The sequence below is a fragment of the Tinamus guttatus genome, unplaced genomic scaffold (assembly GCF_059628265.1).
Source record: "Tinamus guttatus ecotype Peru unplaced genomic scaffold, ASM5962826v1 Tinamus_guttatus_pri_ptg000119l, whole genome shotgun sequence".
NCBI classification, from domain to species: Eukaryota; Metazoa; Chordata; class Aves; order Tinamiformes; family Tinamidae; genus Tinamus; species Tinamus guttatus.
The window spans coordinates 2,071,063-2,088,891 of record NW_028288653.1 but is presented as its reverse complement, the minus strand read 5'-3'; the positions used below and the strand labels follow the sequence as shown (position 1 = coordinate 2,088,891).

Here is a 17,829-nt window from a genome sequence, read left to right as displayed (position 1 = left end):
ACACTGCTTTAACATGCCAGCGAGAAGATTCAAAGGTACTAATTAAATGTGGTGCGGATGGTAGCAAGTTTTATTCTGTAAGGCAAAAAAACCCAGCCCACACACAATTCTAGATCTATTTCATTTAAGTTCACAGCTTATGAAAAACTTCCAATGGCCTCGCTACCATCTGCATGTTCTGCAACTTGCAAATCAGAGTTCCTGCTGGCAAATATCATGGAAGTTGGTTAAGTTACTGGGAAGAGTGTTCCTGCCTCCCAAAAGGAACTGGGGTCCCCCTCTGGCAATTTTTATAGACTATTTTCATGGGATATATTTTCTGATTCATTCTCCTGCAGAAATATTTTTAAATACAAAAGGCTTTTCATAAACTCTTCTAAGAGCACCCTGTAAGTTTACCCACTGCCACCCATCCACGTGACTGTATCGCTCAATGCTGACCACGGATCTCCAATATAAAAATAAACCACATGATTCACAAGCCCCGCTAGCAGCAGACCCCATCAGTTTATAAATCCCATCTTGAGGCACTTAACACTGTGTTTAGATTTGGTTTTTTTTTTTTTTGAGGTTTGGGGGTTTTTTTGGTAACATTCCTACCTAAGAATCCCAAGTGAAAATCTCTTCCCCTTTGGCGCCCGCCGGCACACGCAGGACGAGCGCCCCGGCCGGCCGGCGCTCGCCTTGCGCAGACGCTCGCTCAAACCCGCCCCGGGGCACACGCAAGCGACGGCCGCGCCGCTCCGCAGCCTCCCGCCTCTTAGCTTTACAGCTCGTCGTGCTCCTCTTTGGCCTCTTGGTCTTTCAGCTTGAATTCTTCGGCTGTGACTTTTCCGTTCCCATCGCGGTCCTGATTGCTGAACATGTTCCTGACAATCTTCTCAAAATCGAAACCCGGAGCCAGTTTCCCTTTGCCGGAATCGACCTGGGCTTGAATGTACTCTGAAAACTGGGTGGAGGGAAAGAAAAACAGCTCACAGTGAAACAGGTACTGAAACTGAGCAGACATTTACAATCAAGAATTTATTTGCTGTTGACTATTTAGCTTTCTACTGCTTACTATTAAATGCACATAAAAATGCCCTGTTACTGTCCTAAGAAGCTTATGACCTAAACTGGTCTAAATAGCACAGACACATGAGGTTAAGTCACACTCTCTGGAGCTCAACATTTATTGCAGTGGGTTTTATTCACAAGATGAGTTATTTTTCCTTAATTTAGGAGGAAGATGGGTTGAACAAAAGGAGTGACTGGGGAACAGACCCATGGGGACAGCATGGTTTAGTTCTGTAAGCTGATGCAAGAAGCTCACCCTATAAAGCAGACACTCACCTACACCTTGCAAGGAACACAAAAGAAAAAGAAGGAAATTATGACAGTAAAAGGATACCAAGAGATTTGTTAAAAGCAGTTTCAGGCCTTCCACTCAATTCCCATGGGCTTTAGCTGGCGGTGGGAGAAGGGAGAAAGAGGGAGGAAAGGGTTACAGGCAGGATTTCCTGAAAAAAATGCCTCTCCTGATGCAAGTGGTGAAAACATGTGACAGTCCTGCAGGCTGGCTTGCCAAAGGGGAAAAAAAAAGCAAAAAGCAAAAACTCCCAAATCAATTGAGGTTTTCCAGTTAATGTAGTCTCTGGTGCTACCTGTCAAATAAGCTTCAGCAATGAGGGTCGTCTTTGCCAATGTTTCGTTTATACATTTCAGACCAAGCTCATCCTCTCACACGTCCTTTGCTGCTCCTTCCCCTCCTGCTGAGTGACCGCAGGGACGTGAGTTTCAGTCCCATCCCACCTCATTCGTGCTCTGGACTGGAGAAACCTCCCATCTTCTCTGCAAGGGCAGGGGTGGAGGTAAATGCAGAGATGCAGAAAGAAGGAAAACGAGGAGGTGCGAGACGGTGACAAGGACACTAAATTAAGCAGTACGGCCATTCCTATACTTCACTTTTCTTTGTAGCTCCATCTCCAAAACTAAATAATCATATTTTTAACATACTGGTTTCCTGTTAACTTGACAAGCACCATAACCAAAGCTTAAAAAAAATAAAATAGAAGGAGAGAGAGCGAGAGAGACCCCTTTCTTTAAGGCCTTGGGGTGCCTTGGTGGCGGTGCCAGGAGACGCTGCCCAGGATTTCCTGCCCGGGGCTCACCTCGTCCAGAAGAACCTCTCCGTCGTGGTTCTGGTCTATCTCCTCAAAGAGGTTGGGAGAGACCTCGCCGTTCCACACAAACATGTAGCCCTCGGGCAGCCCGGACACCAGCTCCAGCAGCTCGATGTCGAAAACCAAGACGGCACTTCCAGGCACTTCTCCTTCTGCCACGACAAACAGCAGGACAGGGATTTACCCCCTCTTACCTGATGCCGTGCTGATCACTCTCCCACTGATCCTACCTTTCATCTCTGGCATTGACCTTTTCCACTGCCCACTATGCTTTCCCCCCAGAATTCCACATCTCCTCGCGTTCCAGCCGGTGATCCCAAGCCCACCAAGCCTTCCTTTCCCTTGGGCACGGGCACGGCCAGGGACAGCGGGGCGGGTGCAGGTCGAGGCCGTACTTGGACGCAAGCTACGTGCCCCAGAGCCTGCGTGCGCACCCGGGTCGTGTGCGCGGAATGACCATGGCCACGGGGCAAAAGCAAAGCCAGGGACAAACGCAGCACGACCGGCACGTCAGGCCCTTCGCTTGGCTTCACCAAAGGCACTTCTGCACACACGTGTTCTAACTTGAAACCACTTAGGTATATTCCCTGGAATAGGGATTATTTCCACTATCAGGTTCTAAACAAGTTCCGTTACAATTGTTCCGGTAAGCACTTAATATGAAGGCACATTCTATAATAATTCTGCAGACTTTTTTAAAAGTATGCATAGACTAGAAGTTGTGAGAAAGAAGTGATTTTCCTTTCTCTCTCTGCTGCATAATTTAATTTATTCTTACAAAAATAAAATAGACATCACCTATAAATTCTGTGCAATAGCAAATAATTGCAGTCTCTTCAGGACTATACCAAATGTATGTAGGAATATACCAAAATATGGATAACCACACACTGTTTGAGACCATGGATTGCTCTAATGCCACCTGAATGATGCCAAACATCCCAGAGGGATGTCAGTGTCTTTTTAACATAGCAGCTGTTCTTTTAATTTACAATAAAAGCTTGAATTAATTCTAATTCCATGTAATTATGTGATGTTATGTAACAGCATAAAATGTTGCATATTTATGACACTCATGATTTTTCATTAATAGCTTTTATGAAAGGCGGGTACAAGCAAAAATGCTTATTTACCTCTTCTTACAAGTTAACTTTCTGTTAAGCTTGATGCCTGATGCCTACAAAGTGCCTTTATGAACTGCAAACTGTTCTTGAGGTCTTCAAAGAACAGACCAACTTGTGCAACCATTTCCATCTCAACCAGAGCTGGTGGATCTCGGTGAGCTCCTCACAGACTCCTTTCCTTCCAGTCCTTTAACTCAGAAGGCCAGGAGCAACCCCACATAGTGGGAACTTGTCATTTCTGTTTGTCTTTTTAATTATTGCTGTCCCTATCACTAAAAATGGACAGCCTCAATGCTGCCAAATAGGGATTCCCAAACCTCCTTAAATGTGTTACTGTTGGCATCTCAACAGCACTGAGGTAGTTGCGCACCTTGCGCTCAGCTCGGGTGTTTTTTGAGCTCCCCTGTATTTTCTAACGCGTTAGTGCTGGAAGGTGAGTGCCCCTTGGTGCTGTTTGCTGCACAGCACGTTGCCACCTCACGCCGTGTCGGGGCCAAGGGTGTTTTGCTCCCTCTGCAGCGCCTGGAGCTCCCGCTCCGACACCGGGCAGGGGAGCGCTCCCCTTCGGGCTGCCACAACCTCAGCGCTGGCTCCGAGTAACAGTAACCACTTACAGTGCAACAAAACCACTATGTTCCTTCACCTGGGGAGCCTAAGACGATGAAATGAAGAAGCTCCCCAGGTTTTTTCACGTACCTTCATCCAGGCATTTAAGTGAGGCAGCTATTGCTATTATCATTACCTCGGTGATGTGTCTACTACTGCGGCTACCTTACGTGCCCGGGCACAGCAGGAACCGCGTGGGGCGCCCCGCGCATCTCCGCGGCCCCGGGGGCAGCTCCGCACTCACCAACACCCTCCTCTCCGTAGCCGAGGTGGGGCGGGATGACCACTCTGCGCCGCTCGCCCACACACATGTCCTGGAGGCCCATGTCCATCCCCACCACCACCTGCCCCGAGCCCAGCACGATGTTGTAGGTCTTGCCAAGGCTAAGTCTGAGGAGGGTGAGAAAATAGAATTAAAAAAAAAAGTGGCATATAACAGGATTTCTCTGGTTCAAAATTACCACAGGAACAGCAGCTTTTAACTAGTGTCCTGCCACTGTGAAAAATTAACTTCCTGCCCAGTGCTCTGTTCTTCCAAGCAGTTACCTGGAGCTGTTCTCAAGGTAGCAGGTTACAGACAACACCAAACAGAGGGGTCCCTGCTGTCAACCAGGACTGGCCAAATCCCCCAGTATTAAAATTAAAGGTGTCCTGAATTAAATCTAATTAATATATAATCAATCCTGACATTAAAATCTCCAAGCATATTGTCTTTAAACAAGGGCTTCTTGCTTTGCAAATATTTTTAACTAACAAAGTTGTTTTTTTACTCTGATCTAAAAAATTCCAGATGCACATTTGCTCCCCTTAACCAAATAATTCCCCACAATGTACTAGTCACTTATACACTCGTCACTCAGCCACAGTAGCTTTGAAGTCTAAGAATGCTACAGCTGTTCAACAATATTATACTGTAAATTACACCCTGCTGCTGGTATCTTGCTTCTAAAATAAGATATTAACAGAAATTAGCGGAAAATCCCTTGGTACTCATTACTTGGAATGATGCTTTGTCAGTCTGCTTTCGTTAGTTATTTGACTTGGTTGCACCATTGCAGGAGATTCCTGCACCGTAGAATATTATTTGGAAGGAAAACAATTCGGTGGATAGGAAGCAGCCTTAAAATCAGGCGCACAAGGTTCACAAACCCCACAAACTGCTCTGAGTAAGTGACAAGCTCAACATCCCTGGGTTCCTGACGTAAGACGAGATTTGAGCATTCCTGTCATATAAAAGGTGTTGTAAAGCTGAACACATTCCCATCGTGTGCTTCAATGTAAGCTGGATTTGCAGCCCTGCAAGCTACTGTATGCACTGTGAAAACTAGAACCTGCTTGATATATTAATTACAGTCTGTATAAAAATAGCTTTTTCCAACTCCCCATCCCAAAATAAAATACAACATTATTTGGATGACAACTGCTATCCACAAGATGAAGGCAGAAACAAGAAGCCAGCAGAAGTATCCATCCTTGCAGCTGCTGTAAGCAGCGCTGTGGGCTCAGTGCAGGTCAGCACAAGTAGCTTTTGTATCAGAAAGCAAGCACGACCCACCAGGACGGAGCAAAGCTGCTAGGCAAAGACTCCCAGCTGCTCTTGGAGTGAGGAGAGGGAAGGAACAGCAACAACCTCTGCTTTCCTCATGAACCCAGCGGCAGCAGGAGGAGGAAAGGGCAGCGTCACAGTCCCAGCCACCAGCTGCCCGCCTCGTGGTTTCTCTGGGCTGATCTTTACTGCGGCCCCCCCATACATGAAAACTGGGACCTGTGTGTGGCAGAGACCCAGTGGTGACTATTTCCTGCACAGCCACGTTCACAGCCTGTGTCTTCACCCTGTCTGCCCCTCGTGTTCCTTCCTAACATACTGCAGTATCCTCTCTGCTCTCAGTTCTCTCTTTAGGCCATGACAGATTACCTATTTTCCTTCTCCTATATGTCCTGGGCAAGGAGATGTGACAGACATATTCCAACATAAATAGCCAATTTTTGACACAAAAATGCCTTCTTCCCCTCTAGGGTGTTTTGCAGGTTGTTTGTTCTGCTTTCACATGTACAAGGGACATTTTCTTTAGCAGGGCATTTACTTACGTCGAGTCCAGCAAGGTGCCGTCCAGGAGCGACGCGTTGTAGTGATACTTGAGGTAATCCCCCTTCTTGCTCAGCACGCTGCAGTTGGAAGGTTTGTAGGTAACGGTTATGCCGACAGAATCCGAAGGGTTGTGGAAGTCAACTACGTAGATGTCAAAGATCAGCACTGCAGAGCCTGGGATCTTTCCTAAATGGGAGGAAAGAGCACCCAAGCAGGTTTGCAATGGCCACGCACTGCACCCTGTATAGGAACAGACATTCCCCCTACGTGTGATAGCGACTGATCCGCTCTCATCTCCCACAGCAGAAGGAGGGCAGCTCCTCTAGGTGCAGCATGGGTGCCAGCAGCACCCAGTGCTCGAGAGAACTCCGGGCAAAAGCCGTACGTATGCACTTGGATCTACTGTGAAGGAAACGTTTCCATCATTCCGAATTTAAAAATCACGCAGAAATGAGGCAATGATATTTCCTGTGATCATCCTGATTGACTGATTTCTGTTTCATGTCTGTTTCATGTTCTGTGCCAACTCATTGCTGATGGGCCAAATTCCCCTAGGATTTCTCATGCTTCAAGGGATGACATTGTGCCTTGAAGGTTTTATTTCTTGAAAATATCCCAGGAGCAAGCAACTCCTCTCCCCCCTTCCCAGGATAATGTGAAATTACATTGTCAGCAAGAACAGACACATCCAGATCCAACAATCAGTTTTACTGGTAGAAAAAATAATTCCCAAATTACCATAGTAGAATTTGAATAGAATTCACTGAAAGAATCTTCTCTTAGAAGGCGTCAGATTTCCCACATAACATCTCTGGAGGTAACTTTGAAACTCCAGCCATGAATTTGTGGTTGGTTACAAGGATTAATGTATTTGACCTCTCACAATCCTCTCAAGCACCAGGGAGCTTTCCTTTCCCCGAGGAGTTTTAGTGGTAGGTTGTACATACACCCTGCTTTGCTGCTACACAGATTCACTGCTACAGAGGTGACATAGGAGCCCACAAATTCTGTGGCTGTGAAAGGAACGGGAAAGAAAACTTAACACCAGGAATTCCTTTCGGTACAGAGCTCGTGAAGGGATGCGGGAAGGAAGATCTCGCCCTGCAGAGCTCCTGACAGCCAGATACAGTCTGCACGAAACACGAGTCGAATGGCTGCAGGTCACCAGTTACACGAGAGGTCGCCCTGCATTCTTACTGTGCTGCCCATTAAGCTAATCAAGTTAATTTTACAAATTCAATCCTACCAGTTGCACAACTACTAAATAACAGAGTAATTGATAAGCCTTTCAAATGTGGGAAAAAAAAGGTGGAATGAATATTTTAAAGCATATCTACCTACAACTGTCCTGAGGAGCAAAGGAAACACCATTAGTGAGCGAAGACTGCACTAAACAAAAAGCCAGACTCACCTCTTCCTTCTTCCCCATATCCGAGATGGGGAGGGATTGTTATCCGCCTCCTTTCGCCAATGCAGACGCCCAGCAGGCCCTCATCCATGCCAGCGATCACGTAGCCCTTCCCCACGTAGGTGTCATACGTCCGGTTGCGCGCGTAGCTGGGGAGAACGACTGCTTTTAGCCGCGGTCGGCACGCGCCATCACCTCTAACTTCCCCCATCCCAGCGTGGCCTAAGTGCGTGCTCACCAACTACACATGGGGCAGGGGACACCCTTCAGACTATCTCATTTTGCAGCTACCACAACAATGTAGTTTAACTGCCACAGGTATCAGGTGGGAGAAGCAGGTTCACCTCAGATGCCGAGAAATGAGTCATGACAAGAGTATCAACAACATCCTCCCTTCTAGACTATGGCAATCACTTAAGAACACGTCACAGGATCTCCTTCCACACCTCAAGATAAAACGAGTCCACAGCAACAGATGATGTTTGCTGCAAAGCATGCAGCTGTGTTCTGCTTTTCTCAAGGCATGCTACCCAAAAGCTCGAAGAAGGGAGCGCAGTAAGGCTTTAATTCAGCCTTATAAGGTGTCTCTGGGAAAGCATGAGGCCTGGACAGACCCTGATGAAATTGTGAGGTTTGTTCAGCTACCTGCTCTAAGCCCAGGCAGCCACTTCTTAAATGACAATGGAAAATCATTAGCGCTTCCGATTCCAGCCATGAGCCCTGCTTGGGGAGCGCTCCGGTTCCGTCAGGGAAGTTTTCCAGCCCGCTCCAAGGCTCTCCAGAGCTACTGGCAGCTGTTCCACCTCTCTGCACGACCAGCAGACTCAGCAGGGTGTCTTCCCAGGCTTCTCAAACGCTGGCCTGAATTGTAACTTCCATAGGACACCAGGGAATGGCCAACCAGCCAATAACCCCTGTAAAAACTGTCAGCTCTATAGGTGACATACAGGTTGCTGCCTAGAAAGCAATTATTGCTATCTATTGACAGCAGCCCTTACATAAATACCACAGCCACCTTAAAAATCTCTAATTGCTAGATTGCTCTAATCTCTAATTGCACATAACTCAGTTTATGTTTGCAAGCTCCTCCCAATCTTCAGCTTATCATATCCGTAGAAGTGTAAAGCAATTTTGTCTAAGTTTATTTTGTAAAACGTTTCACAGTGGATCATTTCCAACTCTTTTTAGCTACTCGTGCCAGCTTTTCTACCGGAGCAGGAAAAGTAAACTCCTGCTCATTAAACAGAAAAAAAGACCCAAAGTGTCAGGAAGCTACAAGGATATTTATTATTTAGCGTATAATTCTGCACAATGCCTACATACCCAGAAAGCTTTGACTCCCAAGTGACAGTGATCCCTTTTCCTTTATCACTGAAACCCTGGTGCTAAATTCTGCTCTGAAAAACATTATCCTTCAAAATGCAGACAGACCCTCCTCAAATACAGTGGGAAAGACTCTCCTGAGATCAAGGTCTGGTTCCAATAACCTCAAGCTAGCCACTAGCTCATTGCTTCGCAATTCTCTAGATGTTAAATCGGAATCGTATTTATTTTTTTCTCTCTCATTAATAATATGACTATTCCACTCATGAACTCTTTGGCCTAAAGGTCTTCAAGCACATTTCTGCATCTGGTGGATCACAACCCCTAGATGGTGACTTGGGCACTACCCAAAGGCGCCTTGGTCTTGGGCTGGGAGGCCTTTCAGAAGGGAAGGCTCCAACCCTGCTCCCAGATTTCAGAAAGGAAGGAAAACCAACAAATTCTCTTTGGATACATTATAGACAGCCACATAAGTCAGTGGGAAAACGGGCTGGGCAGCAGACGCCGGGCCGGTTACCTGGAATCAAACAAGGTGCCGTCCAGGAGCGTGCCGTTGTAATGGTAGCGCACGAAGTCTCCCGCCTGGCTCCTGCGCTCGCAGCGCTCGGGGACGTGCTGCTGCTCAACAGCAACGCCGTCCTTGGGGTTATGGAGGTCTAGCAGGGCCACGTCAAACACCAGAGAAGCTTGGCCAGGGATCTCCTTCCCTACAAGGTTGTTAGAGCAGAAATCAGTTAGAAAGAGCAGGGGGGTTAGAAGGGACTTACACTTTTTCTAGTGATGAAAAATAACCCGTTTTGCAGTATCAGGCACTTCCCCTACAAATATGAACGAACATAATCTACTAAAATCATCTTCTATTTCGTGTGTGTGAATTTGTCACTTGCATTCAATTATGATGCCAGCGGATCACCAGAAACTGCAGGCTCTTCAGCGACACCCAGCACAGTCACCCTACAGCAGGTCCATCTGTGCTACGTGCTTCAGCCACGGAGGGTTTCCAACGTGCTCGGTGAAGGTACATGACAATAATAACCATACCTGGCACTCCTGCTCCTCCTGCTTGCTAGTAGCAAAGCAGGAGAGCACACGATGGAAGTCGAAAAAGGGTAAATGGAGTCTCTCAGTGAAGAGGGACCTTCCTACAGGTTCACAAATTATATCATAAAACCACCTTGGCAAAATTTTTAAAAACAACAATCTCCACAGACTACAAAAACTCTAATGGTAAATAAAGTCAGGGAATGAGTACGAAAACTTGTACACCACAGACACAGACAATGCTTAAATATTTAGACCAGAAAGGGAATTTAAGCAAGGAGGAGTCCCCAGATCCACCCAGCTGTCCCCTTGCTTACAGCAGGAAGCTCAGCGTATAAGCTGCAGGCTACTAGCACAATTAGTCCATCTGGTAGCTATTACTGGGGAATTTGCTGCCAAAAAATGAAGAAAACTGAAACTACGAATTGATTTTCCTGTTTTTAAAGGTTTTCTGCTCTCTGTAGCAGTCATTGGAAGAAAGAAGCAGTCAACTAACTTCCAATTTCCTGAATATTAAGCACAGAGGAAATTCTCTGAAAGGAAATTAAATCTGACCATATAAAGGTTAAAATTAGAACCAACGATATGTCAACTAAGCAATTTATTGTATGAAAAAAAAAATCTTGCTTTCTGATCAACCACCTCCTGTACATCATACATTTGAACCTCTCTTTTCCATCAGAACATGCCATTTGTCAGTAAGTGGTAACAATGCTGCCCCTAAATTAAAAGGGCACATGGGTTTGAGTTAGAATATAGATTGCTTGGGAAAGAGAAAGAGTAACTTTTACCATCTCCTTCTTCTCCATATGCCAGGAATGGTGGTATTGTGATAATGCGCTTCTCCCCTACGCACATTCCCAGGAGACCCTGGTCCATACCAGGAATCAGCCACCCAATTCCAACATAGGTATCGTAAGTTCGCATCCGATTGTGGCTAGAAATGTAAAATAAAAATAAATATAAAATAAAAATATGTCACAGGAAGGGACAGAACTAATCCTCCAAGGCCACACCACACACAAGAACAGTACAGCTCACAAGTTGCTGCTTGAAATATATTGCTCCTTGATTTACCAAGGCCTTGCTTGGGAGCATTTTCCAGAGCACTTAGCTGGTTTATGAACCTAAATATTGTTTTGAAAACTGGCTTGCAAACATATCTGCAATGGTATTAAAGTATCGTTTTCCTCAGAACATTAACGGAGTAAAATCTCCATGTGAGAGCATTACTAGTTCAATCTCTTTACCAATTGCGTCTGCTCAGTTTACAAACCTTGCATCTAGCTTGAACAGCAGGGCTGCAATTATTACAAAAACTATTAGCTGACTGCAGTAAACAGTAATATGGACACAGGGAACAAGAGAAAAAATCTGGGCTTCTGATGCCTACGCAGAAAGAATGAAACTGTTTTACTGGTTTGAGTCCATGCTGCCTTGCCATAATGCTGAATAAACTACTGACATGGTATAATGCGAGCTTTAGTTGTTGCGAAACCTCTCTGCGTTTCAGGGTAACTAGCCTGATTTGTGATATCAGTGGAAGCGTCAAAAAGAGACTGCTTTAGGTGACATCAGATTAAAATGCACGAGCACAAAGCCCTGCCTGGAGCGCACCTGGAGTCGAAGAGGGTCCCGTCTAAGAAGGTTCCGTTGTAGTGGTAGCGAACGAAGTCCGACACCTGCACGGTGCGCGGACAAGCCTCGGGCTTAAAGTAGGTCTGAATCTGCACTTCATCCTCGGAATTCCACAGGTCTATGAGGAGCACGTCGAAGTGGAGCACAGCGTTCGGCGGGATCACGCCGGCTGCAAAAGCAGAACAACGCGAGCGGTTATGCCAGGAGCAGTTTTGTCTCCTTGCGTTTCACAGGGCACCAGCAAAACCAGAGCCTGCCCACACATTCCCTCACTTGTCCCTTTTGTGTTTTAACCCCCTGTCCCTTGTCACTGCTGCAGTCATACAAGCAGGGAAAGCCTGACCCGCCGCCAGGGACATGCCCTGGGCAGCCGGCTCTCGCGCTGCTGCCCTGGGGACGTTTCGAGCGAGGCTGCCCTGGCTCCGAGCACAGCCCTGAGCCCACCTGCACCAGCGCCACGTGCCTAACGGGCAGGGAGGGACGAGCAAACAGGGGGCTCCAGCTGCCAGGGTGCGCGGGGCCGCGCGTCGCACTCACCGACGCCATCGCTTCCGTAGGCGAGCTGGGGCGGGATCTGCACGAAGCGCCGCTCGTTCACGCACATGCCGACCAGGGCCTTGTCCATGCCGGCAATGAGCTGCCCCTTCCCCACGAACACGTTGAACGTGGAGCCCCTGTCATAGCTGCAGGGGGAAGGGCAGGAAAAAGATTACAAGGGAAGCATTTGCCAACCATTCCGCATCTGTTTTCTCAGAGTTTAGTTTGTTTCTACCTTACTCTGTTAGCATAACTTTATTAAGAGATAGCTGCTAAGAGATGAGGCAAATCTGAATCCAATTTCTCAAATTCCAGTTCCCCCTTCCCATCACCGCTCATGTGGCCTCTCAAATGATTTCTAACGTGTGACACCTGCTGCAGAAACCCCAAGCCCGAAATGACAACTGGTTAATGCTAAACTAATGCATAACTAGTGCTGCAAGCAGTAGTGGAAAATTAATGACAAAAGGGACAGCCTATACACTATGATAAGACATACAGGGATGGATGCTCCCACAGTAGGCTCCCAACCTATTTATACCAGTTGATTAACACATTTATGTAAGTCGTTTAACCAGAAAAATAGGACACAAGATCAACAAGCTTTATGACAGGAGACCTCATGGCTGGAAACTCTCTGTGGGAGAGGAGGAAAGGGGAGAAGGTGCCTTTTTGAGTAACAGTTGCGAGACTTGGCAACTGGCTCCTTGCTTTCTCTTCCGCAGTCACAGCTCTCGTTTCATAGAGATTAGAATCAATAGCAAAAACCGCAGATGTGCTTTAAGCAGCACGTTTGCAGGATCAGGAATTGATACATCCAGCTAAACCCTCCACTGCGATAATGCGTGAACATTTGGTAAGTAAAATGGAATTATGCTTAGATGATAATAAAATATGCCATAGGCCATTGAGATCAGCAGCGTTACCAGGATTTAAAACTAACACTAGCTGTCATAGTCAGAGTTTGACTAGCTTAAATTCATGCCATGACCTCACTTTGTCATATCTAAATTTGTGCTTACTTTTATTTTCTTAAAGCAACATACAAGTATAAGACAGAGGACACTTCAAAAGTTTCTTGCCTATTTTTAAGCTCTCGCTTATTTTTCCCAAGCTCTTTTTACGATTTAAAAGACCCTCTTTTTTTTCAGATAAAAGGGAGCACTGAAAAAGAGATAAGGGCGCGTGTGTCTTTGCATGCTAAAATATGCTGGAAAGCAGCCAGGAGCCAGATATCGCTAGGGAAATGCTGTCAAACTTTCCTTCGAAGACTGAACACATCCCTGCCACCATGGTCCGGCCCTCCCAACAGGCCCAAGCCTCAAATCCCTCAACTATTTGGGGAAATGATCTCTCTGTTTATACCACGATTTTTCTTCTGGCATTTTTTTTTTCTTAAAACAGATATCCCTCTGTACAGAGCGTTCATTGCTGTGGCACGAACATTCCTATTCCCAGAGAAGGAGGGAAAATATTTAAACAGGCTCCTGACAAATTCTGCTATGCATGTAAATACAGAATTAAGAAGTTAAAATTAATAACATAAAAGATTCTGAGAAAAAAGAAGAAAAAAAAAAAACAAGAAAAGTGCCAAGTTTTACTCATTACAACAGAATATGATCATGTCTTGGTCAGATTTAGAATAAAAAGGATTCAGTCCTTTGTACCTAAAATGAATCTACAATTTAGAAAACTCTGACCCTAAGTGAAGAACTGAACAAAGCAGGACACAGACCACGTGGCTTTGCATGACTGACTGACTTGGCAGATTCCTTAAAACTAAGCAGAATTAGTTTCCATTAATGGATATTACCAACGTCACAGCCAATGCACATGCAACTGAATGCAGGGTTTACAACCTTCATCATTTTAGGACCAAGGGAATAAAGCCTCTAACACTGAAAGAAAAAAAGCTAAAGAACATTTTGGGCAGCTGAGTGAGAAATGGAATTAAACTGCCCTTCGTTCACCACCTGAAATTCTAGACCAATTTCATGGTAGAATTTGGCTAAATTGATGCTTTACCAGCAAACACTTTCATCAACTTAAAAACTGAATAGCCTTTATGAGCAGTAAAATAATGGGCTTTTTAGTATTTTAGGTATAAACTGGTTATCTTAAACTCGTATGCAGAAGCACGACAGGTTTTAAGAGAGATATTCCAAAATATTCCTACAATTCACCGATGGATCCCAGTTACAGCGGACTGCCGCCAGCTGGATGCTGTGGTGGTGTCTAGGGGACCCGAGGAGCTAAATGCCGCGTGGTTCCGCGCCGCCCGCTCCAGCACCAAATAATCCGCAGGCCGCGCGCAAGGACCGGGCGCTGGGAGCCGAGCTGGGCCGGCACTTCTGAACGCCGGCGCCGGGCCCGCTCCCAAGGGCTCTTCCAGGTGTCCTGCCTCGCTGCCGGGGCTGCTCCGCACGGCGACGAGGCCCCGCACGTAGCGGGATAAATGAGAACCACATTTCTGAACACATGGCTGGTCTGCACGGTTGCGCATGTTTTTAAAGTGAGCACTGAGGATAAAGCCCCGGTGCATCCTCCAATCCACGACTAAGTCATTTTCCAGGACTCCCAGTTGCCAACAAATTTGCTGTTTTTGCACATTGTCTCGCTGCAAACTGCACCAGGCAAGGCCAGGCCAGCAAAGCTGCCGGCCACAGGCAGCCACCTCCTGCTGAGGTGGCACCCCAGGCAGGAGGGCTGAGTTTCCTCTGAAGGACAGTTACTTCCCCAAGGCTGTGGATTTTATTTGAAGCCACAATGGAGATTACCAGGATTACTGGGAATACATTTTGGGTTATTTTTTTCTTTCTGAGTAATACTTTGATCTGTGGCAATGAATGAATAAAAAAGGAAAAACAGTAAGCAGTGAGATGGGAGCATCGGCATCCGTGGCACACTCCTGACCCACTGCTCAGGTTTTCCGATGCCAAAGAAGCACCGGGATGGGTCACATTTACTCGGGAGTAACTTACACAAGGCTTCCTGAGCAAGCACACCTTGGCAATTCCTGCCTTCCTGACACAGAGGACCCACGTTTTGCTGTGCGCGCGCTCCAGTTAAGCCTCGGGGATGCACAGAAGTGCCCCAAAGGAAAGCGCTCCGCACTGCCAGCCCCCGCGGTGACCGTCCTGGCGGTCTCTCCAGCCGGGCACGGGGAGCCGGGGCCCCTCGGAGGCGCATGGGCTGCCTGCAGCCTCCCGCGCTGCCGCCCCAGGCCGAGCACCACGACAGGGGCTGCTCCCAGCACCCCCGGCCCTTGGGGCTCCACAGGCCCCGTCCCTCCTGCCTGCACTCAAAGGGGCCCATGGACCCCAGGCGGAAAGGGCAGAGGGGCCAGGACCCAACCTCTGCCGCGGCCTTCACCCCGTGCCACTGCGCGGGCACCGCTGCTGGCTGCCACCCACCCTCCCCAATGCCTCCTCGTGGCACCACCTCTCCATCCCCTTGTCTTCCCAAAGAGGGTCCTCACACAAACCAAACCCCGGGGGAGGGAAAGTGGGATTGCAGACTGCAACCCGAGGGGATGTGAACTCAAGCCCTAAGGGGGATGCACACTGGGATGAGAGGAAGCGATCTGGAGACGGGAAGGGGATGCAATCCAGCCAGAGGCAGGATGCACATCACGGCCTGAGGGATGCAATCAGGACAGGGGCACAATGCACACATGGACCCAGGGAAGGGATGCAATCCGGACCAGGGTAGGATGCACCCAGCACCCAAGGGATACAATCTGCAGGAGGCAAATGAGAACCTGGCAGAGCATGCAGTCAAGAACAGGACTTGGGGGACTGCAATCCAGACCAGAGCCAGGATGCACACTGGGACTTGAGGGATAAATCTGGACCCCGGCAGGACACATGTGAGAACCCAGGGGATGCAATCCAGACGGGGACCCAGGGAAAGGGATGCAATCTAGACCTAGGCCAGATGCAAACAGTGAGCTGGGAGACACAATCCAGATTGGAACCTGGGAGGGGCTGCAATCCGGAGCAGGGCTTGGATGCGCACAAGGACCTGAGGGATGCAATTCGGCCTGGGGCAGGACGCACCCAGAACCCAGGGGATGCACTCTGCACACAGGCAGCACGCAGACAGGTAGCCCGCGGGGCACGCAACGCGGAGCGGGGGTGCCAGACCTGGAGTCGAAGCGGGTGCCGTCGGCGAAGGCACCGTGGTAGTGGTAGCGCACGAAGTCCCCGTGGCGCACGGCGCGCGGGCAGCGCGCGGGCACGAAGCGCCGCTCCACGCGCACGTCAGCGCCGTCCCAGGCCGCGGGCACGGGCGGCGCCTGGCACGCGGCACGGCCGCGCAGCAGCGCGCCCAGCAGAGCGCCCAGCAGCGCGGGCAGCAGCCACGGGCCGCGCGCCGGGCCCCGCCGCGGCTCCATGGAGCCCTCCGTCCCTCCTCGCCTCCCTCCCGCGGCTCTTCCTGCAGAACTTGCAAACGTGGATGAGGCGCCGGGAAGGGGCGGCCCCACCGGCAGCGCGCTCGGCCCCGCGCCAACGCGCACTGCAAGGGCGGAATTATTCACCCATCCTAGCCCACTTTATAAGTTATATCCCGGGATACCTGCATTATATCCCGGGATATAACCCCTAAACGCCCCGCTTCAGTGCTCGCCACTTTTGGAAGCCCCGGGAGCTGGCGAACGCCACGTAGGAGCTTGGTGTCCCCGGGGGATCCAGACTCAGAGCCGCCCCCCCGCCTGGTTTTTGGGTTTTACTTACTCGGGTCTCGCGCACACGGGTGAAGGCGAACGGGCAACTCTGGGGTTTGTTCTCTGCTACGCTGGGGTGGTGGCAGGGAGGAAAAAAAGAACAAGGAAGAAAACGGATTGACTCTTTAGCATCAAAGCCTGAACGCAAAAACATAAATAATGCAATGTTTTTGAAAAAAAGACACTAAAGTTTAGGGCATCAATTTCCTGGTGGCCTTCCCTAAGCACCGTGAGCCCCAGGAATACCGTTTATTCAAGAAGCACAGAAAAGTTATTCTTAACATTTTGCTTGTTTTCAAAGCATATACATGTATTTATTTATAAACTAACAGCAGTAGCAACAAAAAAAGAAGTCTTATTCATCTCCTGGTTTGTTCAAACCCTAAACCATCTTCCCTGGAAATATCCTGGGGATGCTGATCACTATCCGATTGCCTCTTCTCCAGTCACCTTGAAACACAGCAATGACTAATACAGTCTGACGAGCTGGATAAGCACGGACATGCCTGAAGCTGCTGGAGAAAACTGTCCTAGAGGGAGGATTATCCTTCCCAGACTTAAAAATACAGGTCAGCCACAGAGCATTCTCTCTTTGAAAATGCAGCTTTTAGGAATGCCACAGGTTAGACCTGAAATGAGGACCAAGGATCATGTAGTTAGTTACCTGGGGACAGGAGTGCCAGCTCATGAGGGGAAATTCAACAGCTCAAATGGCAGGAAGGCAGACAGGAAAATTCCTTCCTGCTGCTGGTTCAAAACACGTCTGGGAAGCACGGGAAAAAAAAAAAAAAAAAAAGGCTGAGGGGCACGCTGACGAGTCACTTCACATTAAGAATATTTACGGCAATGTGGAAAAGGAAAGAAGGTTTCAGCTGGAGTCTGAGTTCGGCAAGATCCTGCCCAAGTGTAACTTGAGATCTGAGCTTTTCCTTGGAATGTGCTTTAGGCCAAGCACAAGAGCTGGTGGGCCTGGTGCAAACTGAAACCTCTGCAGCAGAACTTCCATTCAGATAAGTATAGGAGAGGCTGTGACTAGTGAGATATTCTGCTGCATAGCCATTGGACTCACCCAGTGTTTAACCACTAATTGTTGCTAATGTCCCATCACAGGGCTGAGATTACAGACCTGAGGATTGGTCCCCCATGCCTCAAGTTTATATCATGTCTCAAGTAAG

General features: G+C 48.2%; 1 protein-coding gene across 1 annotated transcript; it reads right to left on the bottom strand.

Moving 5' to 3' along the window:
* Window positions 1-735: 735 nt before the first annotated feature.
* FKBP9 (FKBP prolyl isomerase 9) lies at window positions 736-16,324 on the bottom strand. The gene is made up of 10 exons (XM_088521384.1): window positions 16,074-16,324; window positions 11,929-12,074; window positions 11,371-11,560; window positions 10,545-10,690; window positions 9,230-9,419; window positions 7,393-7,538; window positions 5,981-6,167; window positions 4,137-4,282; window positions 2,151-2,314; window positions 736-949 (listed from the first exon to the last, which is right to left on the bottom strand). Exons 1-10 carry the CDS (start codon window positions 16,322-16,324, stop codon window positions 767-769), a joined length of 1,749 nt encoding a protein of 582 aa, XP_088377510.1. The 3' UTR covers window positions 736-766.
* Window positions 16,325-17,829: the final 1,505 nt, after the last annotated feature.

Coding starts and splice junctions, on each gene's coding strand:
- FKBP9 (XM_088521384.1), bottom strand. CDS start 16,324: ATGGAGCCGCGGCGGGGCCCGGCGCGCGGCCCGTGGCTGCTGCCCGCG. Junction 9,420..10,544: donor ATATGGAGAAGAAGGAGATG/GTAAAAGTTACT, acceptor ACAACCTTGTAG/GGAAGGAGATCCCTGGCCAA. Junction 2,315..4,136: donor CTACGGAGAGGAGGGTGTTG/GTGAGTGCGGAG, acceptor TTGTCGTGGCAG/AAGGAGAAGTGCCTGGAAGT.